This window comes from Chiloscyllium plagiosum, chromosome 16, assembly GCF_004010195.1.
Source record: "Chiloscyllium plagiosum isolate BGI_BamShark_2017 chromosome 16, ASM401019v2, whole genome shotgun sequence".
NCBI lineage: Eukaryota > Metazoa > Chordata > Chondrichthyes > Orectolobiformes > Hemiscylliidae > Chiloscyllium > Chiloscyllium plagiosum.
The window spans coordinates 67146069-67159708 of record NC_057725.1 but is presented as its reverse complement, the minus strand read 5'-3'; the positions used below and the strand labels follow the sequence as shown (position 1 = coordinate 67159708).

Genomic DNA, 13640 nt, shown 5'->3' with positions numbered 1-13640 from the left:
GATGACAAGCAACATGAATTCGACTGGGACAACACTACATTATAGGACAAGCCAAACAGAGAATAGCCAGGGAATTCCTAGAGGCATGGCACTCATCCACTGATTCAATCAACAAACACATCGACCTGAACCCAATATACCGGCCACTGCAGCGGACAGCTGGAACTGACAACCGGGAGCGGCAGATTCAAACCATTATAAATGCCGGAGGAAACATCACTGAAGCGCTTCACAGGAGGCTCCCAAGCACTGAGGATGTCACCTAGACAGGGGACGAAACGTCTCCAACACAAATTCCCAGCTCGGCGAACAGAACCACAACAACGAGCACCCGAGCTACGAATCTTCTCACAAACTTTAAAGGCTTCTATTTTCCTTTTAGCCAAAAAACTTTTCTAGACTGGTTTCTATCCTCATTCCAGATGCTGAATCAATGAAATGAGTCACGTGGGTTGCATGCAAGATATGTGATCAGACTGTGAAGATAACAGAAACTAATAATCATCCATGGTACAATCTTAAATTATAGAGGGGCTGCAGTGCTTTCATTTCAATGCCATTCTGTCACACTAATGTAAAGGGATTTTGTATTATATAAGCAACTAGAGCTGCTCAGATAAGTTTAGCAAGTTAAACCTGGTGAAAGATTATCCAAGGATTGAAAGTTGCCTGTGACTGCAGCAAATTCACAACAGCTTAAGCTGACTATCCCTGAAAGTGGGCAAAGATCACAGTGCACAATTTCTGCATGCAACCAGCACTCACTGAAAAACGTACTGACTACATGTATCAGAAGGGAGTCCAAAATTGTATTTCCTGTATTGCTTAATGTGGAGGTGCAGCAGGTACTCAAATCATTTTGCAAGAGAATCAGACCTGAAGAAAAGTGAAGAATGGTTGGCTGAGAGAGACTGTAGGAACCAAGATTTTCAGACATTCACTAGACATGGCAAAGGAGGTTGAAAATGGGATGGATATATTGCAGAAATAGGGAGGCAGGAAGTAATCCAGATACATGAGAAGTAGGAAAAACATGAAGGTCAATATCAAGCATAAAATCCCAAGGACCTGGAGTTACAGAAGTGCAATAATCTCACATAAGTGGTTTTGGTCAGCAAATGTATTTTCAAGTATCATAACGCATCAACTGCGCTGCTAGTCCTATCTTTCACCTACCAACAATTTTGATCAATCAGCACAAAGTGAACTTCGTTTATGCTTTACTTTACACTAACAAAGTCTGATTGCAAGGAGAAAGTGAGGACTGCAGATGCAGGAGATCAGAGCTGAAAACTGTGTTGCTGGAAAAGCGCAGCGGGTCAGGCAGCATCCAAGGAGCAGAAGAATCGACGTTTCGGGCATGAGCCTTTCTCCACTTCTCATGGCTTTCATTTAGCTATTTCACCATGACAGCCAGAACACCCAAACAGATTACACAACAAAAGCAACACACTTCTCTGTGCGTTCCCAGAGAACAGTCTGCACAAAATGAGGAAGCAAGAGCTACTTGGAAGGGAAGAGGCTATCGGCTCATTCTAACCCCTAGATAAGACTGCACTGGCCATTATGAGCAGGCTGGAAACCATTAAGGTGACCGTATTCTCATACATCAACCTCCTTTCCACATGCTACTTCTCATCCATTCTATATTATTTTCTAAAATATAGAACTGGCTCGAAGGCAGAAGACAGAGGGAATGGTGAAGGGCTGTTTTTCAGACTAGAGGCCTGTGACCAGTGAAGTGCCACATAGATCGGTGCTGGGTCCACCAATTTTTATAATTTATATAAATTATTTGGATGCGAATGTAAGAGATATAGTTAGTAAGTTTGCAGACACCAAAATTGGAGGTATAGTGGACAGCAAAGAAGGTAACCTCAGAATACAATGATCAGATGGGCCAATGGGCTGAAGAGAGGCAGATGGAGTTTAATTTACATAAATTCGAGGTGCTGCATTTTGGAAAAGCAAATCAGAGCAGGACATATACACTTAATGATAAGGTCCTGGGGATGCTGCTGAATAAAGAGACCTTAGAGTGCAGGGTCATAGTTCCTCGATACAAAGATTCGCAGGTAGATAGGATAGTGAAGAAGGTGTTTCGTATACTTTCCTTTATTGGTCAGAGTTTTGAGTATAGGAGTCGGGGGGGGAGGGGGCATGTTGTGGCTGTACAGGATATTGGTTAGGCCACTTTTGGAATATTGCATGCAATTCTGGTTTCCTTCCTATCAGAAGGGTGTTGTGAAACTTGAAAGGGTTCAGAAAAGATTTACAAGGATGTTGCCAGAGTTGGAGGATTTGAGCTATAGGGTGAGGTTGAATAGGCTGGTGCTGTTTTCCCTGGAACTGAAGAGTGACCTTATAGAGGTTTATAAAGTCATGAGGGGCATGGATAAATAGATAAGGTCTTTTCCAGGGCAAGGGGTTCAACATGACTAACCCACCCATGTATATTTTCATCCAAATCATTTATATACGTCACAAACAGCAGAGTTCCCAGTATGGATCCCTGTGGAACATCACTAGATCTTTAACAATGGACCACCAGCCAGAAAAACACCCTCCCACCACTATATCTGTCTACTGTGGGCAAGCTAATTCTGAATAATTGAGGTCAAGCCACCATGGATCCCATGCATCTTAATCTTCTGGATGAAGATATCGTGAGGGACCTTTTCAAAAACCTTACTAAAATCCATTTAGCCAATATACACTGCTATACTCTCACCTCCTCGAAAAAGTCTATGAAGTTAGACCTCCACAGCACAAAGGCATGCTGTCCCCAATTAGGCAATGCTTTTCCAAATCTGCGCAAATCCTATCCCTAATAGTTCTCTCCAACAGCTTCCGAAACCACTAATATGAGACCCACCAGTCGTGCGTCTTCCTCTACCGCAGCGACCCCTGTCCCTGCTCCTGATTTCCAGCATCCGCAGTTCTTTCAGCACCACCTTATTTTTAATTTTTATAATTATCTCTCTGCCTACTTTCATTGGATTCTAGGTCATCTCTTCGGATGTTATTCAGCTATTGACACTTTATTCACACCATATAACACCCTTGGTCACCTGCAGAGACCTATTATTCGACACTCCACTCACTCCATTTGTATGATCTTTTGATCCCTCTGCCCTTGATCTCTCTCACCATAAATTCTATATGCTGTGTGCTTCGCTCTGACTTCACCTGATGAAGGGGCTACACTCTGAAAGCTTGTGATTTCAAATAAGCCTGCTGGACTAACCTGGTGTCATGTGATTTCTGACATTTCTATGGTGGAGGTAGCTATGCAGCTTTTTATTTGAAATTAAATTACTACCATTGGCTGACACCTTCTCCTTTGTGTAACCCTTAGAATATATAGGATACAAAAAATGGAAAAATGATGTTGCAAGTGCTAGTTGTATTTGACAATAAAGAGTGCTACACCCTGACTGTATATTATTATGGATGTAGGTTTGCTCGCTGAGCTGGGAGGTTCATTTCCAGACGTCTCATCACCCTATTAGGTAACATCTTCAGTGGGCCTCAGGCGAAGCAGTGCACATGATTTCTGCTTTCTATTACTATTTTTATTTTCTGAATGTGCTAAAAAAAAATACATTTCTCCCTCGATGTGGGAGGAATGTCACCTTCAAGGCTCAGGAAGAGTGATCAAATCTTTTTACAAAAAGAGATTTTCATTTAATTTTATTCTTTTGAATGGACATTTGCTAGTCTCAAGAGAGCTGCGAGCAACCACAGAATGCGTCCCAGAAACATCCAACAAACAAAAGCTAACTCATCAACTTCTTGAAATGTAACACTTTTGTATTATGGAGACATTCTAAGCAAATACACACAAATAGACCACAGACAATGCATCTTCCAGACAACACTAACTTTTGCAATTTATCTTTTGTATTTAATTCCTGTTCTGCTTGTCATCTTGAACTGTATCTGAATCAAATTATTTGTTAACTTTGACCTGAACCCAACAGTGATTGTGCTTTCACTGAGTCAAAATTATTTATTTTGATTGATGATAGTGTTTTCCACCAACATATTGGGCCTTGGGTTTTGACTCTACGTTTGCATCCAAATTGTTCCTTCTCAGTTTAAAAGAAGAATTTTCCTTACTGTATTGACTCAGAATACCCTTGGACCAAATACCAGTGTGTTAAGTTGCCTCACATGAGGTGGTCAATAGATTGTAGTTTAAGTGATGGTCAGAAAACATTTAAGAGACACCATCAAGAATATGTCAACAACCTTAATTTTGTGAAACATGCAGATTTTGCCATTTCTGTGAAAGTTAAGATTCCTGCTTTGCTCAGACCTTATCTTTTGGAAACCGATTAATGGGAGGCTAGAATGGAACTTGAAATTTGGCTTAAAGGATCAGCCCTTCCCAAATTTGCTGCTGCAGTAAAGCCATCAACAGTCAACTATTGAAGGCTACAGAAGGAAAGATATCAACGGAGTGAGTGACCAGAGATCCACCCCTGTGTAATGTATTCAATGACTTGGCATTCTACATGCCAAATGTTGTTTTGGTATTTGGATCATGGGCAGACCAATTTGGAGTTAATGTTTGAGGTATAAAACTGTTGCAATTCTCTCTTTCTTTAAAATACTTTCTTTCAATAAAGTTTTTCTCTTTATACATTTTCACTAATATGATTGATAATGGTTTTATAATAGTTAAATCACTATCAATTTCATCATATAATATGACTGCAATTTCAAGAAATCTTTAGGTAATGTCACTTAGTTCTGCTATATTCAGAGTTCAGCTACAAACTTAAGTGAGACTCTGCAAAAGCTCTCATATGAAAAAAACTGAAACCAATATGGTCATTCTAAAAGATGAGAGACTTAAACAATCCATGTCTTTTTCAATATATCATTTCAGTTGCATCACACTAAACTTTTGCTATAAGTTCTATGTCTTACGATCTTATACTCCACAACTACCTGATGAAGGAGCAGTGCTCCGAAAGCTAGTGCTTCCAAATAAACCTGCTGGACTATAACCTGGCGTTGTGTGATTTTTAACTTTGTACACACAAGTCCAACACCGAATTCTCCAAACCATACAATACCTGAGATTGTCCCATGGCTTATCTCCCGCAACGCATTGGTTTTTGACAAGAGACATCAAAACCACTCGGTTAGCTGAGTTGGCTCCTCAGAGAGCCCTAATCACATGATTGAAATTGCAGGCTTTGAAATAATATGTATACAATATAACAGAAAAATAATCAGACAACACTTCAGCTCTTTCCTCAGACTGCTTTTACTTTAAGGACATAAAACAGCAAGGTATTTCCAGACCAAACTAAAAGCTTTATTCTAACCTCAATATCTTGATCCTGATTTCTGGGAACAATCACGTTTCACCTGAAAAACTAACTACTTCCCGGTCTTGAGGAAATACACTGCATTGCCTTCAATTATATCCAAGCTCTTACAAAAAGGAATTTTGCCAGGTAAGCTAAGAGCAAGAATTTAATTGACACGGACTTACTGGATTGTACAACTGGTACAAATTAATGCGAATACCATTGATTGTTAAGTAATGTGCAATTGTAACTTTTCACTTTTTTTCTTTTTTTGTATACCTGTGCGTGACAGTTTGTGTTTTGATAACCATCACCCTAGGTTTTGACGATATTATTAAATACAATGTTGTTTTCACCCTAAAGAATTTGTTTTGAGTCATTTTTGAATTGCACTTCAGAGTCTGGGAAAACCCACACTGCTTTTGTCAAAAGGCAATAGAAGTTAGAAAGAAAATGAAAAGCCCATCTGTTACAGGCAGAAGAGGACCATTTAAAAAATTAATTTCACTGCTCCCTTTTGTCCGTAATAACCACTTTCACTTTCAGTCAGTTGCTGATTTATTTCTACTAGCTGTTGCTGAGCTATGTTTGGGGATTGAAACATAAAAGTTGAAGTGAGTGGTACAGCAGATGGTGAAGACCTTGGTTCTTACTTGAAGGAATGACTTGTTCCCAATCATGAGCACTGTGCCGTCTATCCCCTTTAGCCTGCAGCATGACAGGGAGAATAAACATAGGTAACACAGAGAAGGACAAGCCTGAAAAATGCAATCGACCTGAAAAGTGAACTCAGCTTCTCGCTCTACAGATGTTACTAGACCTTCTGAGTATTTTCTGCATTTTTCTTATTATAAAGGAGGACAAGATGCTTGAAAGAGAACAGGATGAAGGGAATGGTTCTTACAGGAACATTGGCCCAGAATCTTTCAGGGAGCATTCTGTGCCTCTCAGCCTCCATAGAGAATAATGTTTGTGTCACAAATGAGTTGTTTACTGAAATGTGGCAGCCGTTGCATTTGGAGCTAAAGCTTCACATCAGATTAATTACAGCATTTTCAATGTAACAATCTCTTGTCCCAGCAACAGTACTGATGATATGTGCTCCAGACTACCTGTAACCCTAACCAAGTTTTCTTTTTAATACAACTGCAAGACTAGTACCTATCCAATACAGTGCAAAATTATCGTGTTCACCCAAAATAATTGGCCAACCTGGCCAATTAGGTAAAAACAATGACTGCAGATGCTGGAAACCAGATTCTGGATCAGTGGTGCTGGAAGAGCACAGCAATTCAGGCAGCATCCGAAAAGCTTCGAAATCAACGTTTCGGGCAAGGGTCGCAGAGTCCCCTAGCTTGCACATTGTTAATGAAAGAAACCTAGTTAACAGTTTTTTTTAGTTATCTGGAGCTAACATAGATAAAGTGGATAATTGGTGAGATTGCTAATTGAACAAACATTTAGATATAATGTTATGACTATTATATTAATGGAAGTAGAGAAGACAATGCATTTCTCTGATCTCAGTTGTAATAACATTACCAGAAACATAGCCTGCTGAGTTCTACCAGAACACATAAGCAATTTGCTGCTTTACTAGAAGTTACCAGAATTTATGGGTGGAATTTTCTCAGCCCTTGAACAACAAGGGCAATGAGGAGACAGTTGGAAAAATACAGCAAGAATAAAAAAAAAATACATTCTCGACGTCGATAAAACAAAATCCAATTTTCTGTTTAACATTTCAACAGTTAGATGAGGATCTTGCTAGTGAGTGGTGAGGAGCCAATTTGCACATACAAATGTTGTGTAATTACTTAATCGCACCATATTAACATACAGGTTGCTGTTTTCCAAGGCAGTGGAGAGAGAGATTAGATGGCCTCACTTCTGATATGCAAGTCAGAACGGTAACTGATGACTGCAGCTCACCAGCATCCTCTCCAGGTATCCATCGTAGCCAGCATTCCTTAACATCTCGGGGTATGCTCCCGGGAAAGGGGACTCCTGCACACTTCATCGACAGTGGTTGATGTCATCAAAGCACCAGGCGCATCACATCCTTATGACATATCTCAGACCAACTTATAATACATTTCACCTCCTCATTACCGCACTTTGGATCTTACATTGGATTTTACGTTGCAATTCTGCTGCCAGGTCACTTTGCACGCAGGGGCAGACAACCAGCTCCTGCATTGATGTAGAGTACATCCCAGGGCTCTTAGATTGCTTTCTTAGCACTCTCTCACTTGTACCTACTTGGACATTCAGAACATCTCTGCATCTCTGTCTTTTTGCACATTCAGAATTTACAGATTCACTGTGGTCCTGGCTTGCTATTCCTCTTAGCAAAGATAAACACCAGGCACCTTATCATGTTTCTTTGCAATGAATGGGTAAGGGGTAGCCATCTTGCTGTATGGCACCATGCTACATCAATATCACACCTGCACCATGTGCTAACAGCTTATGTGGTAAACACACTGCATGTAATTCAACTAAATGGCCTTAACCACAGTCAGTCGTGGGAGTTTGTGTATTGTATGTTAAGGATGGGGAGGGTTATCAGGGGCCATTGATGTGGTGGGAAAGTTGGGTACGTGAAATATGAGATTTGGAGGTAGCTTGTTGTGATGTAGAAGTTACAATTAACTTACAATGGTGAGAGACAATGGACGTGCGTGGCACAAGGTATGAAAGGATGGGTTCGTGGTACCTATGCTACTCTATCCCCACCCCCACCCTCCTCTAGCTTATCTCTCCACGCTTCAGGCTCTCTGCCTTTATTCCTGATGAAGGGCTTTTGCCCGAAACGTCGATTTCGAAGCTTTTCGGATGCTGCCTGAATTGCTGTGCTCTTCCAGCACCACTGATCCAGAACCTGGCCAATTACCTTCCCATTAGTCTAGTCTCAATCAATACAGTGCTGGAAAGCATCACTGATACTGCAATCAAGCAGCACTTACTCAACAGTAACCAACCTGCAAGTACTCACTTCGGAGTCCACCAGAGACACAAAACCTTGGACAAATATGGCCAAAGCAGCTGAACCCCAGAGGTCAGATGACAACATATAATTGTTTTGATACTAAACCAGCCTCTGACTTGGTGTGGAATCAACAAACCCTAGCAAAACTGATACTCCCCAAGCTAGAGTCATGACTAGCATGAAAGAAGATGGACTGTGGCTGCAGGAAGTCAAGCCTCTCGGTCCCAGAACTTCACTGTATGACTTTAAGCTACTGTTTTCAGCGCAATTATCTTTAATTGTTTCAATGACTTTCAATCCATCATAAGGTAAAAATGTGATGGTTCATTACATTCATGAGTCCGCAGATATTAAAATAGTTTATGCCATGTACAGAAACAACTTTCAGGTTTGGTCTGATAACTAGCATTTACAGGGGAATCTTGAATATTCGGCATTCGATTATCCGAATATCGGATTATCCGGCAAGATCGCAGGGTCCCAATGCTTGGCTAAACTATGTTAGTCAGCATTTGATGAACCAATCAAAATATTTCCCACCCGTGTCCTTCAAATAATCGAGGTTCCTCTGTGACATACACGCCATAAGACTGCTATGCATCAATAATCTCCAAGAAGAGAAAAAAATTAACATTAAATAGTATATCACCAATGAATTCTCCACCATCAGCATAGTTGATAAGAAATGTCATTACACCGTTATTTAAATATTCTTCCCACACTCAAGAAATTTGATACCATCCAGGTCAAAGCAGCCTGTTTAATTAGGATCTTGAATAACTTTGACAATGGGTTTACAGCAAAGGACTGAACAAGAGGAGAAGAGAAAGAGGATACATTTTAGGAGGCATATGGAACCAGAGTGGAGTTGCACAATGCCCACAGAACCCATGGCAATATGCCAATTGTTCAAGGAAAACACTGTGCATCCACGAGAAAAGACACGCCGAATATAGTGAGGAAAACAGCTCTCACACAAGCATGTGCATATAATATCAGAAAGAATCCACAAGCTGCAAATTATTTTTGGCTTCTACAAACTAATATACAACAGGTAATGTAGATTCAGCTGCCAACAACACATTGACTTCAATGTAAATGGACAGTTGAAGAGATGTAATGGTCAGCTGAATCACAATTATTCAAAAATTCCAAGCAGTTTTAATTTAATTTTTAAATGTAGACTTTTGTGACAATTATTAATCTATTAATTTGAATCAACCTGATCTATTAATATTACACAGCAGTAACTTTAAAAATCAAACAACTAAATGAAATGACAATATTCTGTCTGTACAGGAAGCATATGTATTTTCAAATATACATTCTTGCTTGAATAATTGAGCTAAAAAGAAACATACCATTAGATAGTCTATGAAATTCCACACAACAACAAGATCAAAACCCTTCTGTTTAGCAACCAGTCTTGTGCTGCCTCCAAATGACTTGATCTGTACTCCATTTAAATTGTACGGTAGCTGAACAAATCTGTCAGACAAAACAAATTGTGCATTAATTAAACAAGATTTAAAGAGCACTTTAAAGAAAATACAAGCCACTTCTTAAGTGATTATACAGTATTATACAGCTATACAGTATGGAAACAGGCCCTTCAGTCCAACTCGTCCTTGCCAACCAGATATCTCACATAATCTGGTCCCATTTAGCAGCATTTGGTCCATATCGTCTAAACCTTTCCTGTTTCTATATCTATCCAGATGCCTTTTAAATGTTGTAATTGTACCAGTCCTCCACCACTTCCTCTGGCAGCTCATTCCATTCACACACCCTCCCCTGCATGAAAAAGTTCCCCTTAGGTCCCTTTCAAATCAGTCCCCCTCTCCTTAAACCTATGCCTTCTATTTTTGAATTCCACAACCCTCGGGAAATATTTACAAAATATATTTTATAATGTTAACAGTTTGCGATAAAATTTCATTGGGTTGATTATGAGCACTTATTCATATCTTATTTTTCACCTACTGATTTGAACCATAAGTTAATACCACTGAAAATATGATGAGATATGAAGACAATGAACACAAAGTATAGGAACAATTCTGTTGGTGCTTAATTCCATCCTTAGCTGCATCAAGCAGACAAATACAAACTGAAACTGCATATTACTGAGAAAGGAAGAGATCAAAGGGAAATGTTGTCAAAAGGAGAGTCTTGCAGCTTCTAGAAGAGCTTTAAAGAGTGACACCCATTCAACCAGATTTTGATTGCCATCATAAAATCCTATCAACTGCAAGCCATTACCATTAATTCTAAGTGGGGTTTCAAGAGTCTGAATTTTCATATAACATGCAGCCACTTGTGTACATATGCTGCATGCATAGCCAAATACATGTGCTAAGTCAAGCAGACAATGGGATTTTAAAAAGTATAGGAAGTGAAAAGTAGGCCAAAAACTTTAAAAAGACAGAAACGTTATGAAAACAAGGTAAGAACATAAACTAGATTAACACAGTATTAAGCTAAACTAGAACATTTTTGAGATTCTAAATATGGCTGTCATAAAATTTATAACGCCAATCAACTCCATAACAGAGACAGTGCATCTGTACCTCAAGACACCACTGTTATCAAAAAGGTCAAGCTACAACTGGGATTTAAACAGTACATTAACTGACATATTTGTAAAAAACAGCATACATGATGACTCAATCACGAACAGCTAGGAGGTAGACAAACAGAAGGATGGAAGAATACAGCAAGCCAGGCAGCATCGGGAGGTACAGAAGTCATCATTTTGGGTATTAACTATTCTTCAGGATTAGATGTGAGGGTAGGGGGTGCACAGATAAAGAGTGAGGGACAGAACAGGATGGGAAGTGTAGCAAAATGGTGAAGTAGTGATAGGTGGACACAGATAGTGGGTATGACCTGGTCTGTCGATGGGAGGGATGAATCCGTTCGTAGCCGGAGTGAAGGATCGGTAGGTGGAATGGGAGGGAGGAGGCGGAGCTGGAAAGGAGTTGGGGACAGTGTGGGAAGGTTATTTGAAATTCAAGAACTCAATGCTACGTCCTTCAGGCTGTACGCTGCCTAGGCGGAAGATAATGTGTTCTTCCTCCAATTTGTGGTCCGATTCAATGCGGCAATGGAGGAGGCTGAGGACAGACAAGTTGGAGGGGGAGAGGGAAGTGGGGGAAATTGAAATGGTGGTGACTGGGAGGTCAAGCTGGCCCTTTTGGGCCAGGCGAAGATACTCAGCAAAACGGTCATCTAGTCTACGTTTGATCTCACCGATGCAGAGAAGACCACATTGGGAGCATCGGATAGATACAGTAAACTAGATTGGACGAGATGAAGGTGAACCTCTGTCGCACATGAATGGAATGTTTGGTCCCCTGGAAGGAGGTGAGGGAGATGATATATGTGCAGGTGATGCAAATTTTTCTGTTACAGGGGAAGGCTACAAAGGGGTGGTTGGAGGGGTTGGTGGGGAGTGTGAAGTGATCCAAGGATTGGTGAAGGGAACAGTTGTTGCGAAGGCAAAGACGGGTGGAAAGGTGAAGATATTCTGGGTGGTAGAGTCTAATTGCCGGCGTTATGTCACGGGTAAAACCCTCTGCTAATTTAAACCCAACATACAGAAGCTCATTTCATGCTGTAATCTGTTAAATTGAGAGGCAAAGAACTATTCCAGATTTTAGTATTTTAAAGAATAAAATTGTTCATTTTTACTTAAGTCCAACTGAGAATATTAAAACCTCTATTTACAACTTCTTTCTCTTAAACTCCTTTCTTTATCTATTATCTCCCACTCTACAATACTGGTTTCCTTAAAAAACCTGATTAAGACTTACAAAAAAAAATCATGTTTCAAAACCACTTCGCTTTGTCAATTTTTCTCTGGAGATTTTCCTGGGTCATCTCTTCTTCGGTCTTCTGCTGCACACCTTTTCTTATGGACGGGTACCTCTCAAAGAACTATTTGACTAGCAGTCTATACTTGTTGGTTTTCTTGGCAGTCCTCCCTCTAACTGTTCAAAATGTCTGGTTTTATACCCCAAAACATCAGATCATTTCACTGGTTTAATGTCATCAAAACACTAAGTTCGAATGCGATTGGATTTTAGTATCTGGGGCATAATTTAAACTGATTGGCCGAATTTGCATTTGTTTTTATTTCAAAGCATGCAACCCCAGCTATTTGTTTCAACAAAGTGTTACATTTTTACCTTGTACAGCACTCTCTGTGCTTTTGGTCAGTCCTTAAGAGGTTACAGTATACACCTACACCTTCATTAACAGCAGAAGTGTTTGAGGATGATATGTTGGATGCAGAGGCTGGTGGGGTGCAAAGTGAGGAGAAGGGGGACCCTATCTTTATTGTGTTTGGGGGTGGGTTTAGAGCAGTGGAGCAGGGAATGGAGGAGTAGCAGTGGAGAGCTATCCGGATGACAGAAGGGGGAAAAATTCCTGTTTGTCTACTTTGGATTTCAGTAGGAATTGTTTTGTGTCACAGATAGGAATTGTTTTTTGCAATTAAAGAGTTGCACAGGAGATCAATCCAACAATACTGAGTCAGATATATAAAAACTATAATTCGATAGATTAACACAAGTGATTAAACATTTCAGTTTCATATAGAATGTAGATTTAAGAATCATTAGATACAGTTGTAATTTCCTTCAATGAAAAAGTCTTCAAACATACCCATTGTCATTCACTATTGTATTTGCATTCTCAATTATGATTGAAGTACCCCAGATATTCATATAGATTCTTTTAATATTTCCATGTTTTCCTCTGCGAATCTGAATGTTGAAGCCTCCTAAGTTTCCAGAACAGTCACTGACAAAGATGTAGTTGCAGGTTGATGCAAAATCAAAAATAAAATTGTCAAAAGTTTTGAAATGTTCAGAACCCCAAGTGGTGCACGTAGCTTTTGTGGGAGCTGTGAAGAAACATTTTCAAAATGGTTACTTATCAAAGTTTTAAAATGTTTTCACTTCTTAAAAGACAATTTTGTAATAATTTCATTGATAATATTTCCACCTCCAAATGTCACCCCACAGCTCCAGAAGGTTAAGGATTGTGGAAGTCTTCTGAAATGCAATTGGTTATTCCTGTCTCTAATGTCTAACTTTCACTCTATATGTTGTTAGAGAAGAGAGGAAGAGAGAGAGAGAGAGAGAGAGAGAGAGAGAGAGAGAAACAGAGAGAGAGACAGAGAGAGAGACAGAGAGAGAGACAGACAGATAGAGACAGATAGAGAGCGAGAGAGACAGATAGAGACAGACAGAGAGAGAGAGACAGAGAGACATATATATATAGAGAAAGAAACAGAGTGAGAGAGAGACACACAG

At 39.8% G+C, this 13640-nt stretch overlaps 1 protein-coding gene across 1 annotated transcript in view; it reads right to left on the bottom strand.

Moving 5' to 3' along the window:
- LOC122558125 (mucin-6-like) overlaps window positions 1-13640 on the bottom strand; it is a gene marked incomplete at its 3' end in the record, with an annotated part of 278951 nt that overhangs the window by 243140 nt on the left and 22171 nt on the right. Inside the window, exons 3-4 of the mRNA XM_043706443.1 lie at window positions 12988-13228; window positions 9681-9807 (exon numbers count right to left, since the gene is read on the bottom strand). Coding sequence (XP_043562378.1) covers window positions 9681-9807; window positions 12988-13228 — 368 coding nt within the window. The remainder of the gene's footprint in view (window positions 1-9680; window positions 9808-12987; window positions 13229-13640) is intronic.